Source organism: Euphorbia lathyris, chromosome 2 (genome assembly GCF_963576675.1).
Source record: "Euphorbia lathyris chromosome 2, ddEupLath1.1, whole genome shotgun sequence".
NCBI lineage: Eukaryota > Viridiplantae > Streptophyta > Magnoliopsida > Malpighiales > Euphorbiaceae > Euphorbia > Euphorbia lathyris.
In genome coordinates, this window is record NC_088911.1 from 111,339,731 (window position 1) to 111,352,708 (window position 12,978).

Sequence of the window (12,978 nt, forward strand, 5' to 3'; positions counted from 1 at the left end):
TCTGAGGAGGTCGGCTAAACACGAATCTTGATTGCTTAGGAACTTGGGAACGACGAGTAGAGGCTCTAAGCTAGGCCCTATATGCTCTAGCTACTTTCATCGGATCAGCCACTTATAATAGAGCGTGACAGAATTTATCTACGTGCCCTATATGTCCACAGACAAAGCAAAAGGTTGGGAGCCGTTCATATTTAAAGTTTACCCAAAAAACAGTACCTCCCTGAACACTTATCTGCATTTTCCTCTTAAGCGGAGCGAGGACATTAATCAAAACACGAATTCATAGATAGGTATGAGAGACCCCTGTGAAGTTATTCGGGTCAGCTTCCACAAAAGTACCCACAACGTTACCTATGCTGACAGCAACCTTTTCAGACATAAATCCGACTGGGAGATCATAAACCTGCAGCCAAAAATCAGTGTGAGACAAATGAATATCCATAGGATTTTGATCATCCTCAAGCCTCTTTAGCATCAGTAATTGTTGTTCAAAAGTCCATGGTCCACCCTGAATTACCCTATCCCGCTCCCATGGATGGTAGAATTCAAAACGGAATAAATTGGGGCCTATATCTTCAATAAAAATCCCTTTTGAGGGACTCCAAACATTAGCTAATGTGGATTTCATAAAAGAGGTTTTGATTGTCCTGTTTGTTAGAAAAGACCCTATTAAACACCAAGTTTGGGGGCGGGATTGAACTTCAGCGGCATCCGGTTGAATCACTAATCCCGACTGAACTTCATCCTCTAAGGTGATTAGGGCACTCCTATCAATGATTTCTTCCATCAGCAATAGTTAAGTTAATTATTAAATTTTATTAACTTTTATTAAATTTTAGGTCACAAATAGGTGCAACGGTATAAAGCAACCGGAGACGGAACCGGAACAAGGCAGCGAAGGACAACCACCGTGGATGACAATCGAAATTTTTAGGTCACAACCCAGCCGCCGACGGTGGAATCAAAACCGAACGGAATCGCAGTAACGATGGAACAAGGCCAGGGCAAACGGACAGAGAAGGCGGCGAACAACCACAACAATGAATGGAACGAAGGCCGACGACCAGAGTAAGTCCGCAACGGCGGATCCAAACCGAAAAATAGAAAAATGTAAGTATATATTGTTTTTTCTGTGTTTTCCCCATAAATCCACTTAGCATATGCGGTTTTCGCGAGGTTTGTGGGGAGAAATTTATCGATTTCACTTCGTGAAACGATGATTACGCGAAGTTTGCGAGGTAATTCGATAAATTTCTCTCGCAGACTCCGCGAAATCATCGTTTCGCAAAGTCAGAGCATCACATTTCTCCTCGCAGACGTCGTGAAATCATTGTTTCGCTAAGTAAAATCACCCTCTTCCTTGCACATTTATGTTCGCATACTTAGCGAATCATCGTTTCGCGAAGCCAAATCTTCCTTTTTTCTGACTAACACGATTAAAGTTTTCTTAAGGTGGTTGAATACATAATATTCATTCCTGGAAGCCGGCGTGTTAGGGTGCCATGAGAGACATCCATTCAAAAACGTCTGGACTTCCAACCATCGGTCGTGAATAAGAGCTTACACCGTGGGACACATCCATCCCTGTGGTGAATAGTAGCCTATGTATCGTGAGACATCCATCCATCGGTGGTGAATAGGAGTCTATGTATAATGAAGTGATTTATTAGGAGTTTATTGTGGCAATCTTGTTCTGTACCGTGAGAAACATCCATCCATCGGTATTGAATAGGAGCCTATGTATAATGAAGTGATTTATTATGAGTTTATTGTGGCAATCTTGTTGTAAATTTTGATAATGTTATGATTTTAATGTTAGAATCCGTTGTTGTTTGGCATTTTTTGTTATATACCACTTCGCGAATTAGCTTCAAAACACATCCAGGCTTCGCATATGCTAATTGAATTCATCAACTAAACCAAACATTAGTTTCGCAGGCTTCGCATATGCTAATTAAATTCATCAAGTAAACCCAAACATTAACTTCGCAGGCTTCGCATAAGATCGAATCTGCGAAGTCAGACGGGAGGGAGACAGACGCGCGTAAATATTGAGGGTATTATGGGAAAGTCACACAAAATCAGTCTAGATATGTAGTAGGTTGAGTAAATGAGTTAAATATGTAAATGAGCCTCCCGTTTGACCTAGTTTTGTAATTTTTTCTATTTTTATCCCTATACCAATCATTTATCCTTATCCCTATCCCCTTCAAATGCCAAACGCCCGTAGATGTAGTATATTTCAGTTATTATATATTTATAACCACATGTAATTAAAGCTATATAAAATGCATATTAATAAATCAAATTAACTTATAAATATATATTTTTTTATATTTTTATTTGTAAGAGATGGATTCGAACCTATCAACCAAGTATACTCATTTAGAGCCTATTTGGTTTAGCTGTTAGCTAATAGATGTTGCGGTTGTAGTAAGTTGTTAGCTGTTTAATTATTAGTGTTTGGTAAAATTATATTTTTTTTTGGTAGGCAAAGAAAAGAAAAAACAAAAAACCAGAAGAATTAACCCGAGATTAACCTGGGAAAGCTAACCCCAACTTGATCAGCAAAAATCAAAGGATAAAGGAAGTCTAGAGGCGACGAGAAAGTAGAGACACCAAGCATCCTCTCCTGGCCCTCAGCAGCAAGGCGGTCAGCAACCCTGTTATGCTCTCTAAAGATATGCCAAAATTGATGGTATCGAAGGAGGAAACTAACCTTTTGAGCCTTTTTAATAAGTTCTGACTGCCTAAACAAATGGTTCTATTATCAGAGATAACTTTAATAGTTTCAAGGTTGTCAGATTCCACAATCAACCTTTTTAAACCCAGGTTCTCAGCGACCCTAAGCCTAGAGAATATTCCCCAGAACTCAGATGTCTAATATGAACATATTTTAAATTAATCAATAAAAAATATATATGTTTGTGATCTGTTATTAATGATGATAAAATGATGCACATGTGAAATTATTTTTCAAATTGACCCAACTTATTAATGTTAGAGGTAAAATTGCTATTGGCTGCCAATATTAGGGGTATAATTGCACAATTTTAGACGTTAAGGATAAAATTGCTCATAGCTATAAATATTAGAGGTATTTTTACACCTTATCCTATTATAAAATAAAAAAATATGTTGTACAAATTAATAAAAATAATCTATATGAAAAATAATAAAATAAAATAAAAATTTATTGAATGCAATAAAACATTTTTCTTCAGGAAATTATGTTGTAAAATATAAATAATGTTAAAAAAGAAACATATTTTATGGAAATAAAAAAGATAATTTTGTCAATAACAAACAACTGTTTATGAAAAGCTTTAAAATGTTGCAGTTTTCAGAAAAAATACTAAACACTGTGGTTATATAAACCTAACTAAATACTATATTGCTTACGGTTTGGAGTGAAACGCTAACGTTCTTCCGAAAATCTGAAACAAACACCTCCTAGTTTTAAAAATAGTTTTAAACCAAACAATGTTATGAAAAAATCTATTATAATGACACGTTATTGTTTGAGATTACATGATAAATTTTTAGATGTGATACGGTTTCATTTATTATATATTTATAATAAGGCAAATAGATTTTGTAGGTTAAAATTGTTACATTAAGAGCTATATCTACATTTACTAAACACCATTAAATCCTTATTATTTTTTTCTTTTTTAGATTAAGATTTATTTTGTTTTATCCAAAGTGTAGAGTATAATATTCATTGAAAAGAAGATGCACTAATCAGAATTTAAACTAGAATTCTCTACCAGATGGCTTTATACACGGTTAATCTCTTGAAAACATCGATGTAGGAAAGGGATCTAATCCTCCCCTACCATTTGGACAGAAATTTCAAGCTTGCGGTTCATATAAAACCTCTTCAATTGTCCCGGTCCTACTCCGCAAATCGTCATCTCTCTTTCCCCCCACCATCTCTGTCCTCTTCTGTACTTCCTTCCTTTATTGGGCCCCTTTCAGATCCTCCTCCTCCTTTAGCCATCCAACAAATTAAGGTATCCCACACCTAGAATACTCTTCTCCTCCTCCCCCTATGTTCAAAAACCCTTGCCTCCATGTTTCTAGATCTTTCATTTCCTAAATTATTACATTCTTTCTCCGTCTTTCATCAATTCATTAACTGGGTTTTCTTTTTTTATGTACACCCTCTTTTCCCCAATCTTAAAGTTTGTTTCTTTGGGGTCAAACATTACATAATTCTGAGTTACTAACCATGATTATTCATTCCTCACCTACTTCTAAAAACCCAATTATCTCAACCGTTCCAGGAAATCCAAGGTTTTGTTTACCTCCTCCTCCAAGGTTATATAACTTTCATTTGAGACCAATTCAATGTTTCTTGAACAATAAAGATTCTAAAACTACCAACAATCCTGCAAAGCCAAGTACCCATCTTTTTGGAATAGAAACCCTAAGTCCAGTTTTTCCACAGAAAGGGAATGCAAGCAGGGGATATGAGGAGAAGAGAAGTTTTGCCCAATTGGGTAGCAGTCAAATGGGGCTATTATGTGGTTTTGGGTATTGGATTCAGGGTTTTAGGTGTTTTCCATGGTTGGCTCTTAACTTCCACATGGCACATTATCTTAATCTTCACCCATCATTATTGCAAATTGTGCAGCATTCTGGTAACTTCCCAATGGTGGCTAAGCCTCTCTATGGAATTCTATCTGATGCTATTTATATTGGAAATTCTCATAGGATTCCTTATATTCTCATTGGAGGTTAGTTTGCATCCATAGCTCTTTTTTTGTTTAATGTTTATGTTACTGTTGCATTCTCTGTTTAGAATACCTTCCTTGGATTGATTTTCCTCCTTTTTCTTATCCACACTTTAGAGTTCTTTTTGTCAGATTCCATGTCCAAACCGTTTGCTAACAGGTAATGTAAAGTGCACTCAGCTTCACATCTCAGATTCCTGGGAATAGTGTATTTTAACTTGGTCCACGTTAGTAGGACTACTTTTGAAGGTTCCTGAAATATTAAGCAACTTTTTGTTTGTTGTCTCTTTTCACTTTTTTTCTTCCCAGAATTAGACTTTCTATGTTATATGCCAAATATGGTTTGAGTAAAGATTTAAAATTTAAAATTTATATCTTCAAATAATCCATATTTAGATTTGGGGAATATGGAGACAAATTTCATATTGTTAAGAACAAATTGTCCACTTTATGTTTTGTTTCTATTTCTTCTGAAATAAGATACTAAAAAATTTCTAGTAGTTTTTGCAATTTGAACCTGAACTTTTAATTTTGACAACTTTATCCCATCAACAATTACTGTATAATTTATCTTCAAAATTAAACAACTTTGAGCATTTATTGCAGTTGGAGTTAAGTTGCCAGAATTAAGAGGTTTGGAATTGTGAAAATATTCATATTTATTATCATTAGAACTTTTTTTCTTTTCTCTATAATTTGCAGTCTTTATTTTTTTTTTTCACTCGTGTGTTTCTAGTTGACTTGATAATGTTATGTTTCTGATGCAAATAAACACCTAAGATGCATTAGGGAGATTAAGTAACTTGACTTGCCGTTGCAGTACAGTTTGTAACTAAAAAGCTTATTCCCAAAGTATGACCTAAGAGCTAGGATAAAAAACATGGTAATTTACGAGACCTAAGGTCTGTTGATTGACTAACTCGTAGGAATTGGTTTCTCAGTCTTGTTGCAGGTCTTATCTTGGGGGCCATTAGCATTGATTCCCGTTGTGCGTCAAGCTCTTCCTACAGTTATGTCGTGCATCCTTCTTAGTAATATTGGTGCTTCAATCACAGAAGTTGCAAATGATGCTCTTGTTGCAGAATATGGTCACAAGCACAGAATGAGAGGCCTCCAGTCCTATGCATTTATGGCTTCAGCTGTAGGTGGAATTCTCGGAAATTTAGTTGGTGGATTCTTCTTACTGAAAGCACCACCGAATATAATGTTTCTCATATTTGCCAGTCTGTTATCTGCTCAACTGGCAATTTCATCAACGGTGAGGGAGGATTCTCTTGGTTTAGCACAACCGTCACAGCAACAGCTTGCAAAGAAATCAATCTGGGAAAATATCAAAACACAGCTTGGTGATCTTAAAATGGCATTATGTGAAGACACCATCTCTTGGCCTCTTTCTTGGGTTGTAGCTTCTATTGCCACAGTCCCAGTTCTCTCGGGTTCAATCTTTTGCTATCAAACACAATGTCTGCATCTGGATCCTTTGATTATTGGAATGTCACGCGTAATTGGACAGTTAATGCTTCTTTCCTTGACTGTTTTGTATGACCGTTACTGGAAAGAATTATCCATGAGGAAATTGATAGCTTCAGTCCAGCTTCTGTACGCCTTTTCTCTTCTCCTTGATTTTATTCTGGTGAGACAGATCAATCTTAAACTGGGAATTCCGAATGAGATATTTGTTTGTTGTTTCTCGGGTCTAGCAGAAACTCTTGCACAGTTTAAGCTTCTACCCTTTTCAGTGCTACTGGCAAATTTATGTCCAAAGGGCTGTGAAGGATCTCTTACGTCTTTCCTGGCATCAACGTTGTGTTTATCGTCAATTGTCAGTGGGTTTTTGGGTGTTGGCTTAGCTTCCCTAATGGGAATAACAGCTGGTGATTACTCAAGCCTGCCTGTTGGAATTTTGGTACAGTTCATTGCAGCATTACTGCCTCTGGGATGGATCAGGTATGTACCTTCCCAACCTATTATCGATAAGGAAAGAAGGAGAATAATGAGCAGAAGAACTCGAAAGAATAGAAGGATTGGAAGAGTAGTATTAGGCTCCATTTATGTTTATCGGCGAGAAAGAGAATCAGAATCGGAGGCATAGAGATACATGGTTTACTAGGAGCAGCAGTAGTACTTTCTTTTATAGCAAGAGGTGAAATTTTGGAACAGCTGAAATTTTGTTGTTTGCTGCTGGAATGATCAGCTGGCCGAGAAGGTCAGGTGACAAAAGGCAGCAACAGTTATATCAGCAAGAACAGAGATTGAAATTGCCTGTTGAATGATTTAAGACTTCCCCCCGAGATAGGTAGATATATACACAGCATAAACAATGGGTATCAAGAGCTGCCTTGTATGGTTCCTTCTGGAATTAAGCTTGATTACCATAGTCGTAATGCCTAATTGAAATGATTAAATCCAGCTGATTTGAGGAATGGCCATGAAGCATGAAGGTAGCTGAGTGAATTATACCATCTCTTTCCGCTTTATGTTCAACTCACTCACTTGGCGGAGAGCTCTTGTTTTGTTATTAGAAATTCATGTATTATGTAGTAGGTTAAAAGCACCGGTGGTCACTGATTAAATTTCAAGCAATTTTAGCAAACCAATAGATTAGAAGCCCCCCATTTGCTGGGCGTCTTTCTGGTGTTCATTTGGATGCTGTTATATCATGGAAAATTTACAACCTTAATAAAATCATAGAGAGCATTAACAAAGCAACATAGCCTCCCCCGGAGTAACAATATTTTCAGAATGACAAACTGTAGCAAGAATTATTATGCTAGAATGCCTCTACCTACTAAGAAACAGAAATGAAGTTTTGGTATTCAACATGTTACCAATGGAAAAAATAATTAGAACCACTTATTAGAGTTGATAAAAGTTAAACGCTTAATCTAACCTGTGCCATAAGGCACAGGTTTATCTATTAATTATGTTGAAAAAAGTAAAAGTAAGAGTAAGATCCTAGGTATTAATTATGCTATTTCAGAGATATTAATTACTTTTGTTTTGGGGCGGTAAAGCTCCAAAATTCCACCAAAGGGTAATTATTTTATTAGTCCTAATATTTTAAAAAACATACTGTTTTGTCCTCGTATTTTCAAAAACACACGGTAAGATTTCTAACCTTTTTCTCGATGAACTGTTTAGTCTTTCCGTCTGTTTGTTAAATTTTTTATCGTTTAGGAAAACGGTAGGGACTAACCAGTTCACCAAGAGACACGTTAAGGTCATCGAGAAAAAGGTTAGGAACCTTACTGTATGTTTTTTAAAACACATGGACATAACAGTACGTTTTTTTAAAACACAGTGACTAAACAGTGTGTTTTCATCAAAATATAGGGACTAATAAATTAATTACTCATATATGCATGAGTTTTTTTATTAAAGTTCTAATGAGTGAGTTAGTTCTCGTATTTTCAAAAACACACAGTAAGGTTCCTAACCTTTTTCTTGATGAACTGTTTAGTTTTTCCGTCTGTTTATTAAATTTTTTTACCGTTTAGAAAACGGTAGGGACTAAACAGTTTACCAAGAAAAATGTTAAGGTCATCGAGAAAAAAGGTTAGGGACCTTACTGTGTGTTTTTTAAAACACATGGATAAACAGTGTGTTTTTTAAAACACAGTGACTAAACAGTGTATTTTTATCAAAATATAGAGACTAATAAATTAATTACCCATATATGCATGAGTTTTTTTTTTATTAAAGTTCTAATGAGTGAGTTAGTCCTCGTATTTTAAAAAACACACGGTAAGGTTCCTAACCCTTTTCTCGGTGAACTGTTTAGTCTTTCCGTCTGTTTGTTAAAAAAATTTACCGTTTAGAAAACGGTATGGACTAAACGGTTCACCAAGAAAAACGTTAAGGTCATCGAGAAACATGTTAGAGACCTTACTGTGTGTTTTTTAAAACACATGGACTAAACAGTGTGTTTTTTAAAACACAGTGACTAAACAGTGTGTTTTTGTCTAAATATAGGGACTAATAAATTAATTACCCATATATGTATGAGTTTTTTTATTAAAATTCTAATGAGTGAGTTAATTATGTTTTATTAATTGCACATGATTACCTAGAAAAACTAAACATCTTTTGAATAAAAAAAGTGTATTAATTATGTTTTATCCTATGCCTTATGGCATAGGTTAGCCGGACCGAAAGTTAAAAGACCAAAATTTCATATATCTAGGATCAACCATCCCAACGCTTCCAGAAGGTTTTTGGCCTATTCTGGTAGGCGTGCTTGGGGCCTGTTGTCCAGGCTCTTCTTGCAGATTCTCGGAGTTCTTCACAGCTCCTTGCATCACACTGGGCAGACACATGCGTCCGTCGGGCAGCTTGGGCCTTACGGTGAACCCTTTAGCCAATTCTCACAACTCGTAGCACTTCCTCGACAAATTAATATCTACATCATCATTTGAAAATCAAGAGAAGGATCAACTCCCTTCATCAATAGTATTAGACTGTTCAGCATTTCATAGATTGAGTTAGAACAAGGATGTGCCTTATCAGTAGCATAAAAACAATGTGTTGTGTTGCTAATGGTTATCCAACTGCACCCAGGAATTTTCCTTAAGCCCATCTCTTTCATTACTGTTCTCACCTCCGCTACAACATCCCATCTTCTAGCAAAAGCATGCACATTTGAGAGTGAGATATAATTTGAGGGATTCTCAGGCTCTAACTTAACTAGGAACCCATAAGCAAGCTCTTGCATCTCAGAATTTCCATGCATAATGGAAGCACTAACAAGAGCACCCCATATACTTGGACCGGGTTTCATAGGCATTGTTCTAATGAAGTTCAATGCCTCCGGAAGCTGCCCTGATTTACCTAACATATCGACAACGCAAGCGCAAACCTCGACTGTTGGCTTAATTCCATATTCTCTTATTGCGGAGTTGTAGATACGAAGACCTTCATCTACCAGTCCTGACCTTCCACAAGCGGAAAGAATCCCTACTAGTGTTATCGTGTCGGGGTTATTTCCCAGTTGAAGCATCTTATCATATATGAACACAGATTCCTTTCCCTTTCCATGTAATCCATATCCAGATATCATTGAACTCCATGAGATCGCATCTCTACAAAAAGATCCATCCTCAAATATTCTTCTTGCATAATTCAAGTTGCCACACTTAGAATACATGTCAATCAAAGCATTGCATAAAGATGCATCATAAGTCAATTGTTTCTTAATTGCATATGCATGAATTTGCTTCCCACCTGTTAAACCAGCAAGTGAGCTACAAGCAGGAAGAGCACTCACTAGTGATACTCTATTAGGTTCTACTCTATCTTTCAGCTGCATTTCACGAAAAAGAGCCATTGCTTCTTCCGGATCCCCATTTTGCACATAACCATTTATCATTGCTGTCCAAGCATAAACGTTTTTCCTTTTCATTCGATCGAAAACTCGCCTACCGTAATCAACTTTCTTAATCCTTGAATACATATCAATCAAACAACATCCCAAATGAATATCTGAACCTGAGATGAATCCCCAACCCAATTCAAATCTCACTATAAACCCATGGAGCTCCCTTCCATAATCTGGTTTCTCAGTATCATAATTACACAAAAGCAAAAGACTTGAGACTGTAAATGCATCGGGTTTCAACCCTTCGATTTGCATACTCGTCACGAATCTTAAAATTTTGTTATTGAAATTACGATCCCCCATATCTCCAAATCCTGCTATAACGATATTCCAAGAACGAACATTTCTCTCAGGCATTTCATCAAACAGTTTCAAGCATTCTCCTAAATCCCCACACTTACTGTACATAGACATAAGAGAATTGCCAACGGTAACATCCAAATCACTCCCAATTTTCACACTTTTTCCATGAATCAGTCTACCTACATTTAGATCACCAATCTCACAACAAACCTTGGACAAAGTGGCAAGGGTATAATCATCCGGCGACACACCGGAACAGCACATTGTGAAAAACTGATGAAAAGCTTCATCATATGCCTGGTTTTTAACATAACCATTAATCAGGGAATTCCAAGAATAAACGCTCTTTTCTTCAAGCGAGTTGAAAATGAGTTGAGCATCAATTGGGATACCGCAAACAGCATATGTTGAGATGAGTTTTGTAGCTAAAAAGGAATTTTGAGAGAGACCAAAAAGCACAATTCGAGCATGGCATTGACGGGTGAGTTGTAGAGAGTTATGGGTAATTGAAAGCTGAAGCAAATGGAGAAGATCTCGAGGAAGAGATAACGGAGTGGCGGAATGGTAAAAACGAGAGGTTAATGTCTTCAAGGGGGAGAGTAGGATCATTTAGAGCTACAATTTGGTTTGATTTTTGGCGGGTGATTATTCACAGGTCTATTCGGGTCAATTCATTTATATAAGATTCGCACTGGGTCGGGTCAAATGGATTTTTGGACGGGTATCCATTTTGAAGTTTGAACAGCACTGTTTGGCAATTTGGGTTTGAATGGTTGGATCTGATCAGGTTTGGCCCAACCAAAACCAGGTGAATGTAGGGGTGAGCAGAGCCGAACTGAAAACCCAAAGACCAAAAAAACCGAACCAAATTATATTTTGGTTTGGTTCGGTCCTAATTTTTAAGTTATTTTGGTTTTCGGTTCGGTTCGGTTTGGTCCGGTCCAAAACCGAATAAAACCATACCGAAATAGAATATGTACTACTCTTAATTTTAAGGTTTTAAATTAATTAACTAATTATATATAGAAAAGAAAAAACAATTAAACATGTTTTTTGTCTCTCAACTAATTATATATACAAAAGAAAAACTAATTATATGATTATTTTCTTTATATAATTGTTTAGTTAGTGAAGGTATAAATAGTTATAGGTATCTAGTGCTTTGTTTGGTCCAAGCATGAACCAAACCGGACCGGATCAAAATAATTTGGTTCGATCCAGACCAAACCGAATTATAATTTGGTTTGATCTTAAAAAATAGGGGTAATTTGGTTCAGTCCAATTTGGTTTGGTTTGATTTTTGAACCAAACCGGACCATGCTCACCCCTAGGTAGATGGAGGTAGATAGTTTTTTATTTTTTTTATTTTTTTTAATTTTTTTTAATTTTTTATTACAATCAAAGGAGAGCTTTATTAAACTATGCAAGGGCAATACAAAGAAGGAGGGAGGGACATAACCCCAAACTTCGCGTTTAGACCTTAGGGAGTGAGCTATTGAGTTTTACAAATTAGAAAATAAGACGGAAAAACAATATAATCACCTAAAGTTATTAAGGATGAAAAGGTAAGAAAAATGATACTTCCTCCGTTTCATATTACATGTCTTTTTAGAGAATTGTATAGAGATTAAGGATATTGGAAAAAAGACGTTGTTATCCCTTATTTATTGATTCTAATATTTATTTATTCTATAATAAGTCTATTATTTTAATTAATTTCCGTAAACTCGCATTTTATAGCAGAAAAAAAGATGACTTAACGTGTACTGATCATATAAAATGACATGTAATATGAAACAAAAAAAAAATCTCTAAAAAGACATGTAATATGAAACAGAGGTAGTACTATTTTTAGTCAAATTGAGTATATATTTTGATGTCAAGTTTGACGTGATCAAGAATTAAAAGTGAACTCCTTCTATGATCACACACGTGAAGACTTCAACTAAAGTTAAATCCATAAGCTAGTTAAGCTTGATTCAGTAACAAAAATTATGTTTACTCTTTTTTTGGTGTTGCAAAGAACACAATCTAATTTGCACAAAAATTGGCTTAAGGATAAAACCTTAAAAGCTTCATTTTTATAGTTTCTTTCTAAAAGTGCGCTGCTATATACCGCAATATTTTTTCCACCTACCGCATTTTTTTTAACAATTTTGTCCTCCTCATAATTTAAACTCAAAAATTCAAAAATCTCAAATTCTCTCTAGCTTTTTGGTTTTTCAAAAAACCCGACCTAAAACAACATGCTGCCAAAGCCAGGAGCGGGTAAAGGCTTCATGAAATCTCCGTTAAGTTTTTTTTTTAAATTACTCAAAAATCATGGGTTCCGCCTCCGAATCGGAAGCGGAACCCATATGAATATAAGGTAAACGGAATCGCCATGCCGATTCCACCACGGGTGGAACGGACGAACTGCCCCTTCCACCCGTGGTGGAAACGGCACGGCACGGCCGTTCGTTCCACTGTAAGGTGGAACGAACGGCGCTCTCGTTCCACCGTACGGTGGAACGAAAGGTGCAATCGTTCCACCGTACGGTGGAACGAGAGCCATGCTCGTTC

The 12,978-nt window shown here is 36.3% G+C and overlaps 2 protein-coding genes across 3 annotated transcripts; one reads left to right on the top strand and one right to left on the bottom strand.

Moving 5' to 3' along the window:
• The first annotated feature begins 3,828 nt into the window (after window positions 1-3,828).
• Window positions 3,829-7,367, top strand: LOC136219453 (probable folate-biopterin transporter 8, chloroplastic). Of its 2 annotated transcripts, none has more exons than XM_066006864.1 (2): window positions 3,829-4,742; window positions 5,681-7,367. In XM_066006864.1, the coding sequence occupies exons 1-2, from the start codon at window positions 4,235-4,237 to the stop codon at window positions 6,829-6,831; spliced, it is 1,659 nt and encodes a 552-aa protein (XP_065862936.1). In that variant the 5' UTR covers window positions 3,829-4,234; the 3' UTR covers window positions 6,832-7,367. The 2 variants fall into 2 exon arrangements, with proteins under 2 accessions (XP_065862936.1, XP_065862937.1); XM_066006865.1 differs by having other exon boundaries at window positions 4,320-4,742; window positions 5,692-7,367.
• Window positions 7,368-8,799: 1,432 nt separating this feature from the next.
• Window positions 8,800-11,046, bottom strand: LOC136220979 (pentatricopeptide repeat-containing protein At3g12770-like). Its single transcript, XM_066008853.1, has one exon. The coding sequence runs from the start codon at window positions 11,023-11,025 to the stop codon at window positions 9,139-9,141; it is 1,887 nt and encodes a 628-aa protein (XP_065864925.1). The 5' UTR covers window positions 11,026-11,046; the 3' UTR covers window positions 8,800-9,138.
• Window positions 11,047-12,978: the final 1,932 nt, after the last annotated feature.

What these genes read in the sequence shown, in the direction of transcription:
- LOC136220979 (XM_066008853.1), bottom strand. Translation starts at nt 11,025, where the DNA reads ATGATCCTACTCTCCCCCTTGAAGACATTAACCTCTCGTTTTTACCAT.
- LOC136219453 (XM_066006864.1), top strand. Translation starts at nt 4,235, where the DNA reads ATGATTATTCATTCCTCACCTACTTCTAAAAACCCAATTATCTCAACC. An exon ending in TCCTTATATTCTCATTGGAG is followed by an intron (nt 4,743 to 5,680) that starts GTTAGTTTGCAT and finishes TTGGTTTCTCAG; the next exon opens with TCTTGTTGCAGGTCTTATCT.